The 16074-nt window shown below is 38.2% G+C and overlaps 1 protein-coding gene, 1 long non-coding RNA gene and 1 pseudogene across 4 annotated transcripts in view; 2 read left to right on the top strand and 1 right to left on the bottom strand.

Annotated features, from left to right (window-relative positions):
* Positions 1 to 14114, top strand: part of LOC119539171 — a 39207-nt gene extending 25093 nt beyond the window's left edge. The window contains exon 3 of the long non-coding RNA XR_005217803.1: positions 14045 to 14114. This is a non-coding gene — a long non-coding RNA (uncharacterized LOC119539171). The remainder of the gene's footprint in view (positions 1 to 14044) is intronic.
* Positions 1 to 16074, bottom strand: part of SLC26A8 (solute carrier family 26 member 8) — a 103669-nt gene that overhangs the window by 11032 nt on the left and 76563 nt on the right. For all 3 annotated transcript variants that reach the window (XM_037842410.1, XM_037842412.1, XM_037842411.1), the window contains exons 7-11: positions 15747 to 15853; positions 15596 to 15665; positions 15068 to 15160; positions 14823 to 14954; positions 4918 to 5292 (exon numbers count right to left, since the gene is read on the bottom strand). In XM_037842410.1, coding sequence (XP_037698338.1) covers positions 4918 to 5292; positions 14823 to 14954; positions 15068 to 15160; positions 15596 to 15665; positions 15747 to 15853 — 777 coding nt within the window. The remainder of the gene's footprint in view (positions 1 to 4917; positions 5293 to 14822; positions 14955 to 15067; positions 15161 to 15595; positions 15666 to 15746; positions 15854 to 16074) is intronic.
* Positions 11773 to 12528, top strand: LOC119539170 (annotated as a pseudogene).

Here is a 16074-nt window from a genome sequence, read left to right as displayed (position 1 = left end):
ATAGTTGAGGAGAACTGACATGATGGGAATAGGTGACTCTCAGATGCCATCTGCTGGTTAGTTAGAGAAAGTGAATGCCACCCAGTTGTAGATCTGAAAAATTAGATAAGTATTTTTTATAACTTGAAAGAACACTATCAAGCAAAGCAAATGCCAAGAGGCCAAAAACAACAAAATCTTAAAGCATACGATAAAACCAGACGATATGGAGAAGACAATCCCAAAACCCAAATCAAACAATCAGAAGAGACACAGTACTTCATGCAATTAATCAAAGAACTACACTCAAAGAATGACAGCATGGCACAGGATATAAATGACATGAAGAAGAACATGGCACAGGATATAAAGGACATAAAGAAGACCCTAGAAGAGCATAAAGAAGAAATTGCAAGAGTAAATAAAAAAATAGAAGATCTTATGGAAATAAAAGAAACTGTTGGCCAAATTAAAAATACTCTGGATACTCATAATACAAGATTAGAGGAAGTTAAACAACGACTCAGTGTCCTAGAGGACCACAGAACAGCAAATAAAAGAACAAAAGAAAGAATGGAGAAAAAAACGAAAAAATCGAAATGGATCTCAGGGATATGATAGATAAAAAAAATGTCCAAATTTAAAACTCATTGGTGTCTCAGAAGGGGAAGAGAAGGGTAAAGCTCTAGAAAGAGTATTCAAAGAAATTGTTGGGGAAAACTTCCCAAACCTTCTACACAATATAAATACACAAAGCATAAATGCCCAGCGAACTCCAAATAGAATAAATCCAAATAAACCCACTCCAAGACATATTCTGATCAGACTCTCAAATACTGAAGACAAGGGGCAAGTTCTGAAAGCAGCAAGAGAAAAGCAATTCACCACATACGAAGGAAACAACATAAGACTAAGTAGTGACTACTCAGCAGCCACCATGGAGGCGAGAAGGCAGTGACATGACATATTTAAAATTCTGATAGAGAAAAATTTCCAACCAAGAATACTTTATCCAGCAAAACTCTCCTTCAAATTTGAGGGAGAGCTTAAATTTTTCACAGACAAACAAATGCTGAGAGATTTTGCCAATTACAGACCTGCCCTACTTCAGATACTAAAGGGAGCCCTACCGACAGAGAAACAAAGAAAGGAGACAGAGATATAGAGAATTTTAACAGGCATATATAGAACCTTACATCCCAAATCACCAGGACACACATTTTTCTCTAGTGATCACAGATCTCTCTCCAGAATAGACCATATGCTGGGACATGAAACAAGCCTCAATAAATTAAAAAAAGAAAACAAAAAATAATTGAATATATTCAAAGCACATTCCCTGACCACAATGGAATACAAATAGATGTCAATAATTTTGATTTGTAACTCCACTATTTACTTCCTACAGGATATAAAATACATAAACTCTAATGACAAATCAGTGGTTTTGGATTCAATATAAAATATGAAAATTTTGACAAGAACTATATAAAGGCGGGGGAATGGAGGCATATAGGAACATAGTTTACATGTCCTATTGAAGTTAAGTGGGTATCAAAGAAAACCAAGATTGTTATGGATTTAAGAGGTTAAATTTAAGCCCCACAGTAAACACAAAGAAACTGTCAGAGAATATGACCATAGAGATGAAAAGTAGAGTATGGGTTATGAGAAGTGGGGGAAGGGGCAATGGGGAGTTAAGAAATGAGTGTAGAGTTGCTGTTTGAGGTGAAGGGAAATTTCTAGTAATGGATGGTGGGAAGGTGATAGCATTACAACATTCTAAAGGTGATTAATCCCACTAATGGAATGCTAGGGAGGGGGTAGAATGGGAAGTTTTAGGCAGTATATATGTTTCCACAATTGGAAAAAAAGAAGAAAGTCTAAATAGATGACAATTGAATGCCAAGGATGATCCTGGATGGTATCTGAGGATGGAGGACAGGAAGCTCAAAGGGACACATTTGGAATGTAAGAAAAAAAAAAAGGAAATATAGAAAGTAAGCTTTGTATCAATGTTGAATTTCTTGAACTTCTTAGCTGCACTTAATGGGATTGCATAAAAGAATGTTCTTGTTCATTGGAATTGTATATGTGAATTATAGTGTTTGTTCAAAGATGTGTGCAGCTTGCTCTCATATGTTCAGAAGACAGAGCAATAGATGGATGATAGATAGGGAGGGAGGGAAAGAAAGAAATGGCAGTGTTACAGCATGTTAAAGTTGGTGGATTGGGGTATCAGGGGAGTGGGGGTCAGGGTATGTTGTGTATGGGGTTCGTATTTTTTTTGCAACTGTTCCTGTAAGTTTGAATTTATTTCAAAATAAAATTAAAAAAAAAAGAAGAAACTGGGTTAGCATAAAGAAAAATTTGAAAATATAAAAACAAACATAACAGAAATTATGGGAATGAAAGGAAAAATAGAAGAGATTAAAACTACACTAGAGGCATATAACAACAGATTTGTGAAGGCAGAAGAAAGAATCATTGAGCTAGAAGACAGGACAATAAAAATCATATGGTCAGAAGAACAGATAGAGAAAAGAATGGGAAAAATTGAGCAGAGACTCAGGGATTTGAATGACAGTACAAAGTGCACAAACATGTACATGATGGGTGTCCCAGAAGGAGAAGAGAAAGGAAAGGGACAGAAAGAATATTTGAGGAAATGATTGCCAAAAATTTCCCAACTCTTATAAAAGAAATAAATATACATGTTTAGGAAGCACAACATACTCCAAACAGAATGAATTCCAATAGACCTATTCTGAGACACATACTAATCAGAATATCAAATGCCAAAGATGAAGAGAGAATTCTGAAAGCGCAAGAGAAAAGCAATTCATAACAAAAAAGGGATCTGCAATAAGACGAAGTGCTGATTTCTCATCAGAAACCATGGAGGCAAGAAGGCAGTGTACAATATATTTAAGGTACTGAAAGAGAAAAACTGTCAGCCAAGAATTTTTTATCCAGCAAAATAGTCCTTCAAAAATAAGGAAGAGTTGAAAATATTCACAGGTAAATGAAAACTGAGAGAGTTCATCAACAAGAGACCTGCTATACAATAATTACTAAAGGGAGTTCTGCAGGCTGATAGGAAAAGACAGGAGAGAGGCTTGGATAGAGTGCAAAATGAAGATTATCAGTAAGGGTAACTAAAAGGGTAAAAAGATAGAAAAAAAAAAAAAAAGATGTGACATTAAAAATCCAAAGGATAAAATGGCTGACATATTACTGCCTTTACAGTAGTAACATTGAATGTTAATGGATTAAACACCCCAATCAAAAGACACAGATTGGCATTATGGATAAAAAATATGATCCAACTATATGCTGTTTACAAGAAACTCACCTGAGATCCAGAGAAACAAATAGGTTGAAAGTGAAAGTGTGGAAAAAGATATTCCACAGAAACAGGAACCAAAAAAGAGCTGAGGTAGCTACAGTAATATCGACAAAATAGACATTAAATGCAAAACTTTTAAAAGAGACAAAGAAGGACACTATATGTTAATAAAGGGGAAATCCACCAAGAAGAAATAACAGTCATAAATATTTATGCACCTAACCATGGTGCCCCAAAATACATGAGGCAAACACTAGCAAAACCGAAGGCACAAATATATGTTTCTACAATAAATGAACTAGACCTAACAGACATATACAGAATAGTGCATCCCTAAACAACAGGATATACATTCTTCTCAAGTGTGCATGGATTATTCTTCAGGATAGACCACATGTTGGGTCACAAAACAAGTCTCAATAAATTTTAAAAGATTGAAATTATGCAAAGCACTTTCTCTGATCATAATGGAATGAAGCTGGAAATCAGTAACAGGCATAGAATTGGAAAATTCACAAATATGTGTAAGGTAAACAATACATTCGTAAGCAATCAGTGGGTCAAAGAAGAAATTGCATGAGAAATCAGTAAATATCTCAAAATGAAAGAAAATGAGAACATAACATATCAAAACTTACAGAATGCAGTGAAGGCAGTGCTCAGATGGGTGGTGGGGTGGGGTATAGGAATCCTATAGTTTATGCATGATTCTTATGTAAACCCACAAATTTTCTAATACAAAAATTAAAAAAAAAAAAAAAAAGATGGATGCAGCCAGAGCTGGGAAGTGAGTGCTCGGGATGTTTAAACCTGAGCCATAGCCAATAGGAGGAAGAGTGAGATCAGGTGCTATAAACTGAGAGAATCTTGCTGGAAAAAATATATTGTACTTACGAGACACTAAACATGGAAACAGTATGGTTAGTTGTGCATGTAGACTGTCTATAGTATACAAGAAGGAAGAAGAGAAATGAAAACTGTCAGAGAAACCAGAGAGTAAGAGAGAAGCCAGGACCTGGGAACCCAGCTTTTGAGGGAAAAACTTCCCTGCTCTTCTCACCCAAAGTGCAGGCAGTGGAAAGACAACTGGGGAGGATTCTATAGGCAGCTTCAGGCTTCAGGTGCTATTTTTTCACAACCTTTTCAAATCTGAGTAAAAGGCATCCCATTGTCTTTTACAGTGCCTGACTCAAAGCAAATGGGTAGTAGGGAATTCTTGGTGAACATTTTTCTGTAGCATTCAAACATTCCTTGAAAAGATTTGCTACTCACTCTGGGGTACAGTGGGAATCACTGTGTATGACACAGATTGCTGTTTCAATGGGGTTAAGAGTTTCCTATTTTTCATATCTTGAGAAATAATAATGTGCCATTCTTACTGAACCCACCCCAGTTTAATAAATCAGAATTGGTTCATTTTTTTTTTTTTTAATTCTGGTTGAATACTTCTGAACTGCCTTCAGTGTCCAAGTTACTGATGACCTAGCAATCACATAGCAGCTGATAGGTGACCACAGGATTCAATCAGGATTGGGGTGGCTGGGGGAGGAGGGCATGAGAGCTCTTGACAAAGCCTTGCCAGCACTTACCTGTCTTAATGTGATTGAAGCCCGTGGATCCACAAAATGTACCATGGCGAAATCAAGGATGATGGTGTGGGTGCTGGGTAAAAGAGACACGTCTGAATAAGGGAAGAATGATCTACTCCTTCCCTGACTTTCAGTAGCTTCAGGCAGTGGTGGTAGTGAGTTGTTTCTTGAGGGGTTATTAGGAAGCCAGACTTTCTCCACCTCCTCCTGGTTGGGGCCTTGGTTCCTCTGGGATGTGGAAGATACTGTGTATGGCACCTGCTCATCGGACATACTCTGGCTAGTGCTCGTGCTCTCAAAGCGTGAGCAGCGGATCAGGTTAATGGAGGATGAGTCGTGATCCATTTTATTTTCAAATCGTTCTGTGTAAACAACCTGGAAAACAGAGTTAGCGCAGGACTGTGTTAAGATCAAACAAAGGCTGGGAGTATGCTGTTTCATTCTACCAGCTTACCTCACGCTCTCTTGGGAAGTTTTTCTCCAGACCGGGTACTGGACATTTCATTTTTATTTGGCTATCTCGCTGTCACTTCAAGCTCATGGCTAAAACCACTTTCATCTTTCCTCATCCTCACCACTCTTAGTATGCTCGTTCCAACTTCCCTATATCCATCAATTAGATTATTATTGTTCTAGTGACCCAGACTTAAAATCAGCTTTGATATATTCCTTTCCCTTATCCCTAGGTTCCTATTAGTCTGTGGCACCTACTAATACGTTATTTGAAGTATTTCTTCCAGCAGTTCCTTTATTGAACATTTCCTTCCTTTATCAGTGCAACAGTCTTCTGTCAGACATCCTTAAGAAGACAAAAATTACTTGAGCAGGACTGTCTCTCACTCCTTTTATATCCTGGATAGGCCTTCAGAGCCTGCTATAGTTTAAGCACAATTTCAATACCAGGGGCACAACATGCAAGATGTGAATGCAGACTCTGCTTTTACAGGAGGGTTAGACTCTTTCTGGACAGAGGGATATGTCCATCAAGAGGATAAATAACAACAGATATGGATAAAAACTTCAAGGCACATGGGAAAATGAAAATAATTCACTTGCTAGAGTGATATAACATGGGTGATGTTTCTCTTAGAAAATCTGTTATTGTCCTAAGAATGTGGCTTGTGAAATAATTTTTTAAATTGGAAAAAAAATTTAAAGATAAAAGATATACAAGGTAGTAATATAGTGTTTTAGCAAAAAACAAAGTGGCTTAAAGGTCACTGAGGCCAGGCTTTAGGGGGACAGGTAAGGCTTGGCCCAGCAGTGAACAGCTGCAAGGTCTTCCAGGCAAAGGGAAACCTCCAAGAGCTTCCCTTTCTCTCCTTTATCTAGTTCCCAATCCACTCACACTGTGCCTTCCTGACCTTCTCACACCAAGCATCTTATTTTGAGAACCCCACCCTCATTTCCACCTGATTATCTTTATCCAAGCTGATCCATGGACTGGGGGTCCTCTTCTTTCCTACCCAACATCAGTCCAAATTCTCTGTCCTGCCCAGTGCAAATCCATTTGTATCATGATGTCTCCTTGACTTTTTGAGCCCACATTTATCTCTAATCTGAAGTCTTATGGTTGTTAGAGTCTAAACACACAATTTAGTACATTGTACTATATTGTATAGTTCACTATCCTATTTCATCAATTTTAAGATGTACCATTATTTTTGTGCGATCAAGAAAGAGAAAATACTGCAACTTAAACTATGATATGCCATGAATTTGGGGCGTGATATATCTGAATTTCAGATGTCAAAAAATGTATATCTTAGAATTGATAAAACTCAATAATAGCCTTATACAATATGTCACATTAGTATAGAGTTGTCTCACTAATTTCATTTAAAACTCTGTGAATTATCAGGAACGAGACAAGGATGCCCGCTTTCACCACTATTATTCAACATTGTGCTAGAAGTGCTAGCCAGGGCAATCCGGCAAGACAAAGATATAAAAGGCATCCAAATTGGAAAGGAAGAAGTAAAACTGTCATTATTTGCAGATGATATGATCTTATATCTGGAAAACCCTGAGAAATCAATGATACAGCTACTAGAGCTAATAAACAAATTTAGCAAAGTAGCAGGATATAAGATTAATGCACATAAGTCAGTAATGTTTCTATATGCTAGAAATGAACAAACTGAAGAGACACTCAAGAAAAAGAAACCATTTTCAATAGCAACTAAAAAAATCAAGTATAAACTTAACCAAAGATATAAATGACCTATACAAAGAAATCTACATAACTACTAAAAGAAATAGAAGTGAACTTTAAAAGATGGAAAAATATTCCATGTTCATGGATAGGAAGGCTAAATGTCATTAAGATATCAATTCTTCCCAAACTCATCTACAGATTCAATGCAATCCCAATCAAAATTCCAACAACCTACTTTGCAGATTTGGAAAAACTAGTTATCAAATTTATTTGGAAAGGGAAGATGCCTCGAATTGCTAAAAACACTCTAAAAAAGAAAAACGAAGTGGGAGGACTTGCACTCCCTGATTTTGAAGATTATTATAAAGCCACAGTAGTCAAAACAGCATGGTACTGGCACAGAGATAGACATATTGATCAATGGAATCGAATTGAGAATTTGGAGATAGACCCCCAGATCTACAGCAGACTGATCTTTGATAAGGCCCCCAAAGTCACTGAACTGAGTCATAATGGTCTTTTCAACAAATGGGGCTGGGAGAGTTGGATATCCATATCCAAAAGAATGAAAGAGGACCCGTACCTCACACCTTACACGAAAATTAACTCAAAGTGGATCAAAGATGTCAATATAAAAGACAGTACCATAAAACTCCAAGAAAATAATGTAGGGAGACATCTTTAAGACCCTGTATTAGGCAGTCACTTCCTAGACCTTACACCCAAAGCACAAGCAACAAAAGAAAAAATAGATAAATGAGAACTCCTCAAGCTTAGAAGTTTCTGTACCTCAAAGGAATTTGTCAAAAAGGTGAAGAGGCAGCCAACTTAATGGGAAAAAATTTTTGGAAACCATATATCTGACAAAAGACTGAGATCTTGCATATATAAAGAAATCCTACAACTCAATGACAGTAGTACAGACAGCCCAATTATAAAATGGGTAAAAGATATGAAAAGACAGTTCTCTGAAGAGGAAATATAAATGGCCAAGAAACACATGAAAAAATGTTCAGCGTCACTAGCTATTAGAGAGATGCAAATTAAGACCACAATGAGATACCATCTAACACCGATTAGAGTGGCTGCCATTAAACAAACAGGAAACTACAAATGCTGGAGGGGATGTGGAGAAATTGGAACTCTTATTCATTGTTGGTGGGACTGTATAATGGTTCAGCCACTCTGGAAGTCAGTCTGGCAGTTCCTTAGAAAACTAGATCTAGAGTTACCCTTCGATCCAGCGATTGCACTTCCTGGTATATACCCGGAAGATCTGAAAGCAGTGACACGAACAGATATCTGTATGCCAATGTTCATAGCAGTATTATTCACAATTGCCAGGAGATGGAAACAACCCAAATGTCCTTCAACATATGAGTGGATAAATAAAATGTGAAACATACACACGATGGAATACTACACGGCAGTAAGAAGGAATGATGTCATGAAACATATGACAACGTGGATGAACCTTGAAGACACAATGCTAAGCAACATAAGCCAGACACAAAAAGAGAAATATTATATGCTACCACTAATGTGAACATTGAAAAATGTAAAATAAATGGTTTATAATATAGAATGTAGGGGAACTAGCAATAGAGAGCAATTAATGGAGGGGGAATGATAACTCAATAAGAACAGATAAGCTATTGTGGGTAAATTTAAAGTTCTGGGAATGTCCGGAAATGACTATGGTTTGTTAATTTCTGATGGGTATAGTAGGAACAAGTTCACAGAAATATTGCTATATTGGGTTATTTTCTTGGGGTAGAGTAGGAACATGTTGGAAGTAAAGTAGTTATTTTAGGTTAGTTGTCTTTTTTTACTCCCTTGTTATGGTTTGTTTGAAATGTTTTTTTACTGTATGTTTTTGTTTAATTTTTTTATATAGTTAATTTAAAAAAAAAGAGTTAATTAAAAAAAATGATGAAAAAAATATAAAGAGCCCCTTGAGGAGCTGGTGGAGAATTCAGGGGTGTTGGGCTTCCCCACCTCGATGACTGCTGATGTGCTCACAGACAAAGGGGACTGGTGGTTTTATGGGATGAGCCCTCTATCACAGGATTTGCCCTTGGCAAGACTGTTGCTGCAAAGGAGAGGCTAGGCCTGCCTATAATTGTGCCTAAGAGCCTCCTCCTAAATGCCTCTTTGTTGCTCAGATGTGGCCCTCTCTCTCTAGCTAAGCCAACTTGGCAGGTGAATTCACTGCTCTCCCCACTACGTGGGATCTGACACCCAAGGGATTGAACCTCCCTGGCAATGTGGATTATGACTCCTGGGGAGGAATCTAGACCTGGCATCGTAGGATGGAGAACCTCTTCTTGACCAAAAGTGGGGTGTGAAGGGAAATGAAATAAGTTTCAGTGGCAGATTCCAAAAGGAGCCGAGCGGTCACTCTGGTGGGCACTCTTACGCACAATATAGACAACCCTTTTTAGGTTCTAATGAATTGGAATAGCTAGCAGTAAATACCTGAAACTATCAAACTACAACCCAAAACCCGTAAATCTTGAAGACGATTGTATAAAAATGTAGCTTATGAGGGGTGACAATGTGATTGGGAGAGCCATATGGACCACACTCCCCTTTGTCCAGTGTATGGATGAATGAGTAGAAAAATGGGGGCAAAAAAAAAAAAAAAAGGCACCCAGTGTTCTTTTTTACTTTAATTGTTCTGTTTCACTTTAATTTTTATTCTTATTATTTTTGTGTGTTTGGTAATGAAAATGTTCAAAAATTAATTTTGGTGATGAATGCACAACTATATAATGGACTGCAAACAATTGAATGTACACTTTATATGACTGCATGGTATGTGAATATATCTCAATAAAAATGAATTAAAAAAAACAAACTCCATGAATTGCTTCACATACTTCTCTGATTTTGAGTGGATGGTAGTGGGTTTGAGGGGTATAGATGAAACAAGATTGGCTATGGGTTGATAAATATTAAAACTGATGATGGGTACACAGGGGCTCACGATACTCTTGCCTTTACTTTTGCATACATTCAAAACTTTCCATGAAAATAGTTTTTTAAAGAACTCTCTGAAGAAGAGCAAGATGGTGGCATAGGGAGGTGTGGAATTTAATTAGTACTCTGGAACAACTAGCATATAGCCAGGAACAACTAGTAAATAGTCTGAAACAACTGTTGGGGGACATCTGTGACCAGACAAACATCGTACACCAGTCTGGAATGGGTGGAATGGCTGAGATCGCAGCCTAAGAACTGTAAGTAAAGCTCCCCAAACTGCGGAGCTGGCAACCCTCCCCCACTGGCATGGCAGGCTGAGTTGAAAGACTTCCTTGTGGGAAAAAGAAGCAGTCTACTAGGAGGAAGGGAAGACAGCTCAACCAAGTTTGAATTGTGGTTTTAATTAATGAATTTGGACTGCTAAATACAAGCTACAAGCACGGATAAACCTGGAGCAAGCAGCAAAGGAACCCAGAGATTTCTCCCAGCAAAGAGGAGGCAGCGTTGATGGGAAAAAAATACATACATAAATAAAAACAGAGGCTTTTGGAATCAGCTGAGCTTAGAATACTGGAAAAGAGCTGTAACCCAAGAAAAGGGGCACATAGAACTGGGCACCAACTCGGTTAACTGGTAACTGGCAGGCTTGGGACTGGCTCTGAAAGGGGGATTTCTTTCTTTTTCTCTCAGTCTAAGTAGCTCATTAGAGAAAGCTTCAGGCATTTTCAATTGTCAGTACTGACCCAGGCAAGGTAGAGTTAAGATAGAGAGTCAAAGGAAGAAATCAAGTGTAGGAGATAAATCCCTAAAGAGCTTATCTTCCTTAAGAAAAGGCAGAGGCAGGGCCCAGTTCAATGGCTGCCTTCCCACAGAGAACTTAGACCCTAGGGCCTGGGGGAATAAAAAACAGAAACAGCTTAAGCTTGGTTTCTGACACTCTCAGACACTAGCAGGGGCAGGATCTACTGAGAATTAAAGGCAACTCACCTCTTTACACTGGTGGGGAGCTGTGGGCTGATAAGTGCCACTTGTTGGGCTGGATAGGAAAAGCACAGCATCTAAAGTCCTCACAGGAAGGTCTGACAACTCTCTTGGTCTCATCCTCAGGGAAACCTGATACTGATTACACCCTCCTCCTGAGACCTGGGCCCATCTGGTCTGGGAAAATCTGATTGGGGTAATCAAGGAAACCAGATGCTAGACAACAAAACATTATGAATCACATAAAAAAAAAAACGAAGCTATGGCCCAGTCAAAGGAGACAGTTTACACTTCAAATGAGATACAGGAGTTGAAACAACCAATTAAAGATCTTCAAAGAAATATGCTAAATCAATTCAAAAATCAAATCAATGACTTGAGGAAAGATATGGCAAAAAAGATGAAGGATATAAAGAAGATAATGGGCAAACATGAGGAAGAACTCAAAAGTTTGTAAAAACAATTGGCAGAGACTGCCCATGCTCACTTACACTCAGTTTCCCCCCTTCCCTCCCCTGCCCCCAGCCTGGTGTAGATCATGCTGTCAGTGGTGGCCCTTACTGCTGAGGAAATGGTAGCCTAAGACAGTTGGCTGTTAAGTGACACTGGTTCTCCCCTATCCTGCAGTGTGAAGGGTTGGGGAAGGGGGTAGTGAACTTGGATCCACCCTGGGAGGTGGGGAGTGGAAATTCCCAGTCCGGATAGTGGCAAGGTGGCAGCCACAGTTGATTATGGAAGCTTACCACAAGCATAACTCTTCAGAGACAGCACCTCAACCAAGTTCAACAGTTCAGATGTCACTGAGGTTCTGCACCAGTGACAGTTGTACCTCTATCTGGAGAGAAGGTACAGGTTCAGGGGGTCATCCAGACAGTTACTCACTCACCACATGTGCAAATGGCATCATCCTTATCAGAAAGTGAGGAGTCTCAGGATTCACCTGACAGCACAGGCTCCTCACAGAAAACCCATGGGATTCTAGCACAGCACCCATCTTAGAGTTGCCATTGCCCCAAATGGAGACTTATAGCTGGCCAGTCCAGGCACAGATGGAGTACAGGGACTTCAGACATTAACCATGACAAATTCAGGCAGTACTCAGCAAAGTACAACAGTTCTCCAGTATGCACAGACCTCTGGTGAACAGCAAATACTTGTGCCTAGCAACCAGGTTGTTGAAAAGACTGCATCAGGAGATACGCAGACATCACATCCATACCACACCCACTGCTACTTTGCTGCCACAAACTGTGAAAATGACAGCACCTGTGAATCTTACATCTCAGACAACTAAAATAGATGACCCCCAACTGAAAAGAGAAATAAGGTTAATGAAAAACAGAGAAGCTGCTGGAGAATATTACAGAAAGAAGAAAGAATATATGAAATGCTTGGAAAATCGAGTTGCAGTCCTGGAAAATAAAAATAAAACTATAATAGAAGAGTTAAAAACTTTGAAGGATCTTTATTCCCATAAAAGTGTTTGATTCTTAGGAAAGAAATATTTTTGTGGACTTGCCTAAAAGTTAGATGGAGTTCTTTTCTTTTTATTTTATAAAAATTAAAAGGTAAAAATGGAGCATTTTATTTATGCTTTTGCAACTCCAAGTTGAATATTTCATGCAAGAGATCTTGTGACAGAGGATAAAGTGAGAAATGACCTTGAGGAAGCTACTGGCACAATTGGAAGCTTTAAAACTTAAAAATATCAAGAAACAGGAAGTAAACTTTCGACAACTCAAATTTTCTAAATAAGTTAGTTGTCAATAATCCAAAAATAACAAATACAATGAAAAGTTGGTAAAATGAATTTTTTAATACATCAATTTATCCTACAGGTTTGCATTTCCTACTGTTTCCTGAAATTTATCTTTTTCAATTATGTGTGCGTGTATTATTTCTGCCAATAGATTCTAAATTACAAATGTAGAAGAAAAACTAATACATAACTAAATACATAATTTATGTATCCTGATTACACTTGTTGTACTGACATGTTTTTTAAATGGGATTTTAAAGGGTTTTTTGAGACTGAGTTAATTATTTTTGAAGCCTTCTCCTAAAAGACATCTAAGGTACATGAATGGAGTTGTGGTGACTTCATAACATTTTTATTAGAATGGAAGAGAACTACTTAAAAGTTTGACACTTTTAAATCGTTTGTTTTTGGTTACTCTGGGAATGGTGATTTTCTACAGATACATAATAAATTGTGTTTTATCATATGTTCTATAAGCAGTTGAATTTATGTTACTCTATTTTGCTTCAATAGAATGGAATGTTTACAAGCCCTTAAAATGATACTGGAGGGTTTTTTAAAACCCTCTGCAGATGCTTACCAAAGTTTTTCCAAGAGGATTTTATAATCAATTTAATGTAGGGTTTATCAAATTCTAAAATAATATAGTTATTAGGGCAATTTTATGTTAAAGACTATTTTGTAATGTAGTGAATGGTAACTTTATAAGAAAAGTGACTGCCAATATATTTTTATAGCTAATCTTTATAAATTCTAATGTTGAATTTTTAATGATTATTTAAAATTTTTATATAGTTTGTTTAGTAAAAAAATATTTTGCATCTCAAAGTATGGTTTTTATATTATGGGAAGTAAAGTTTTCAGATTGGCTAATATTTGAATTGTGAGTTTTGTATTCAGTTTAAAGTTCAACACCAGTATTTAACTTCTGTATTCCAATTTTTATACATTTTGAAACTGTACTGCAAAACAGTTGTGTGCTCTTTAGCAATATGTATTATATGGTCTTTTATAAATTAAAGGATATTTGATAAAATTAAGTTTGCTGAATGTAAAATATAATGATTGATAAATGAATGGTGTCATAGTTCTGGGCACATAGTAGGAGCTCAATAAATACTGGATGGTCCTATTCCACTCTAAAATGTATTTGCTGATGTCCCGTAAATGCTTTCTACAGTACTCAGCAGAGTATGGGTATGAAATAAAAATTAACTACAGTGTTAATTCTGTTCTCTTGGCAGGGAAGTAGGTATTCCTGTGAGCACAGTTGGTATTTTCAAGGAGCTCAGCAGATCTTGCATTCAATTAAGGTGGGTGTGAATGAGAGCAAGTGCTTGGTATTTGAAAAGGTAGAACATGTGTGTTTGGGGGTGCCTGAGGGAGGGGCAGTGGAGATTTCAGCATGGGGAGTAAAGCTCTGTGTGTGTAGATATGCTGCCCCTCCAGGTACAGGCTATAGACTGGTGATCACTGAAAGGCCCAAAACCTGGAGATGAGGAGCCCTGCTCTGGCGGAAGGGAACATATAGACAAAGTCCGAATTGGAAAGAGCAAACACTTTGTAACTCCCATCAGTTAAAATACCCTTCAGATGCTGTAAAGTCTCCACCTGGAACACCAAACAGTCCTTGGCTCACAGCCCCCCACCCCAATCATTTCCTTGGTCACCAGCAGACATCAGGAGACACTGGCAGATCTTCAGGAACCTTAGCCTTCGACCCTGCCCTAGCTGGAACTGGAAAACAAGTCACTTATTTTCAGAAATCTAAAGTTAGGCAGCTAAAAGTCAGGGAAATAGGTTCAGCTAGGGGATAACTGATAAACTGAACAGGCAAATTATACTTTGCGCTCAGGTGAGTTGCTGGCCATTGAGAAGGGAATCAAAAGATTCAGAACATCTCTTCCTAACGACTTTCAAGCCAACATCTGAACCTCAAACGGGAAGCAGTGTCTCTATTTCTGATTCTGCACTTCTTTATAAAATGTGGAGGAAACGCAGGAAAGAAGCGGTGTTTCTAACCCTGGGTGGTGGCTCAGGTTCATCACAGTTGCAGTAACACCGACAAATCTTGTCCTGTGTGTTGGTATCGGTAGTTTGATTAAACAGGCTGAAAATTTCTTCTTCTTTAAGCTTCACATTTTTCAGAGAAACCTGAAAGATATAAGAGGGATCTCATACTGAGGGTGAGTGGTGGAATAGAAGGCAAAAGGGATAGGAAGGAGGAGCCCAGCAGGTGGAGAAGGTAAGAGGAGGAAAGCGGTTACCTCTTTTAACAGCTTGTGCTTTAGGCGGTATACATTAACAAATGTAATGGAGTTGCAGCACTGGAAGATTTTCACCCCAGGAATGGTGATAACCTGCAAGACAAAATTGAGTTAAGGGAAATTTCTCAGCTCTTTGATGGGCGAAGAATAAAAAACTCTTTAGCACCTGCTGGAGAATCTGTTCTCTCCTATTTACTAGAGGCAAGCAATAGAAAATTCCTTCCTCCCATTTAGACCCTCTAATTTTCCTGACGTCTTCTTTCCCCCTCTGTTTCCTCACTCTTCTCTTTTTCTTGGCCCTCCTCTCCCTGAAATACATTTAAAAATTATCCTTAACTAACTACAGTACAGTAAAGATTGGCCTACTTAAGTACCTGCCTCCACCCTGTACATCACTTTCCTCTCTTTTCTAAGTGTGTATCTGTAATGCAGCAAACAACAGTGAAGGGATGTTATAGAAAAACTAAGCATTAGGCTTGGCCCACCCCACCTTTTGGGAAAAAGAGTGGGACTGATTTGGATTCTTACCTCCCGATAGTCATTGATGCGTCTATAAATGTTGGTGTTAGGGATCTGACCCAGGAGGAGAATCTTGGTTCTGAAAGGAAATGGCACTTGTCTTTAGGTCATGGTGCCCTGCCTTGCTACGGCTAACTTCCTATTCCCTGAGACAAAGTACCTGTGTGACCTAACAGTGATGATGAAGAAGGCAAAAGCTATCGAAACAAGTAGTCCAGCATCCAATCCCAGGAAAATTGCAGATGAGAATGTCACTAGCCAAATAACCTTTATGGAAAAGGGAAAGAAGGGAAAAGAAAGACCATGAAAACAAGCAGAATTCAGAAAATTACCAGTCCTATCTCTCTACTCACCTTCACCCTCTCTCCCTTTCTACCCCTGGGATTTGGAGAATAAATTTCACAGCCATGTGGACTGGTGCCATCATAAAAAGTTGGGTCTTCGATGCTGCAATTCTTTATGTATCCCTGATAATCACTCTTCTTCTA

This window comes from Choloepus didactylus, chromosome 7 (genome assembly GCF_015220235.1).
Source record: "Choloepus didactylus isolate mChoDid1 chromosome 7, mChoDid1.pri, whole genome shotgun sequence".
In the NCBI taxonomy this organism is placed as follows: domain Eukaryota; kingdom Metazoa; phylum Chordata; class Mammalia; order Pilosa; family Megalonychidae; genus Choloepus; species Choloepus didactylus.
This window is presented reverse-complemented; position numbering and strand designations above follow the sequence as displayed.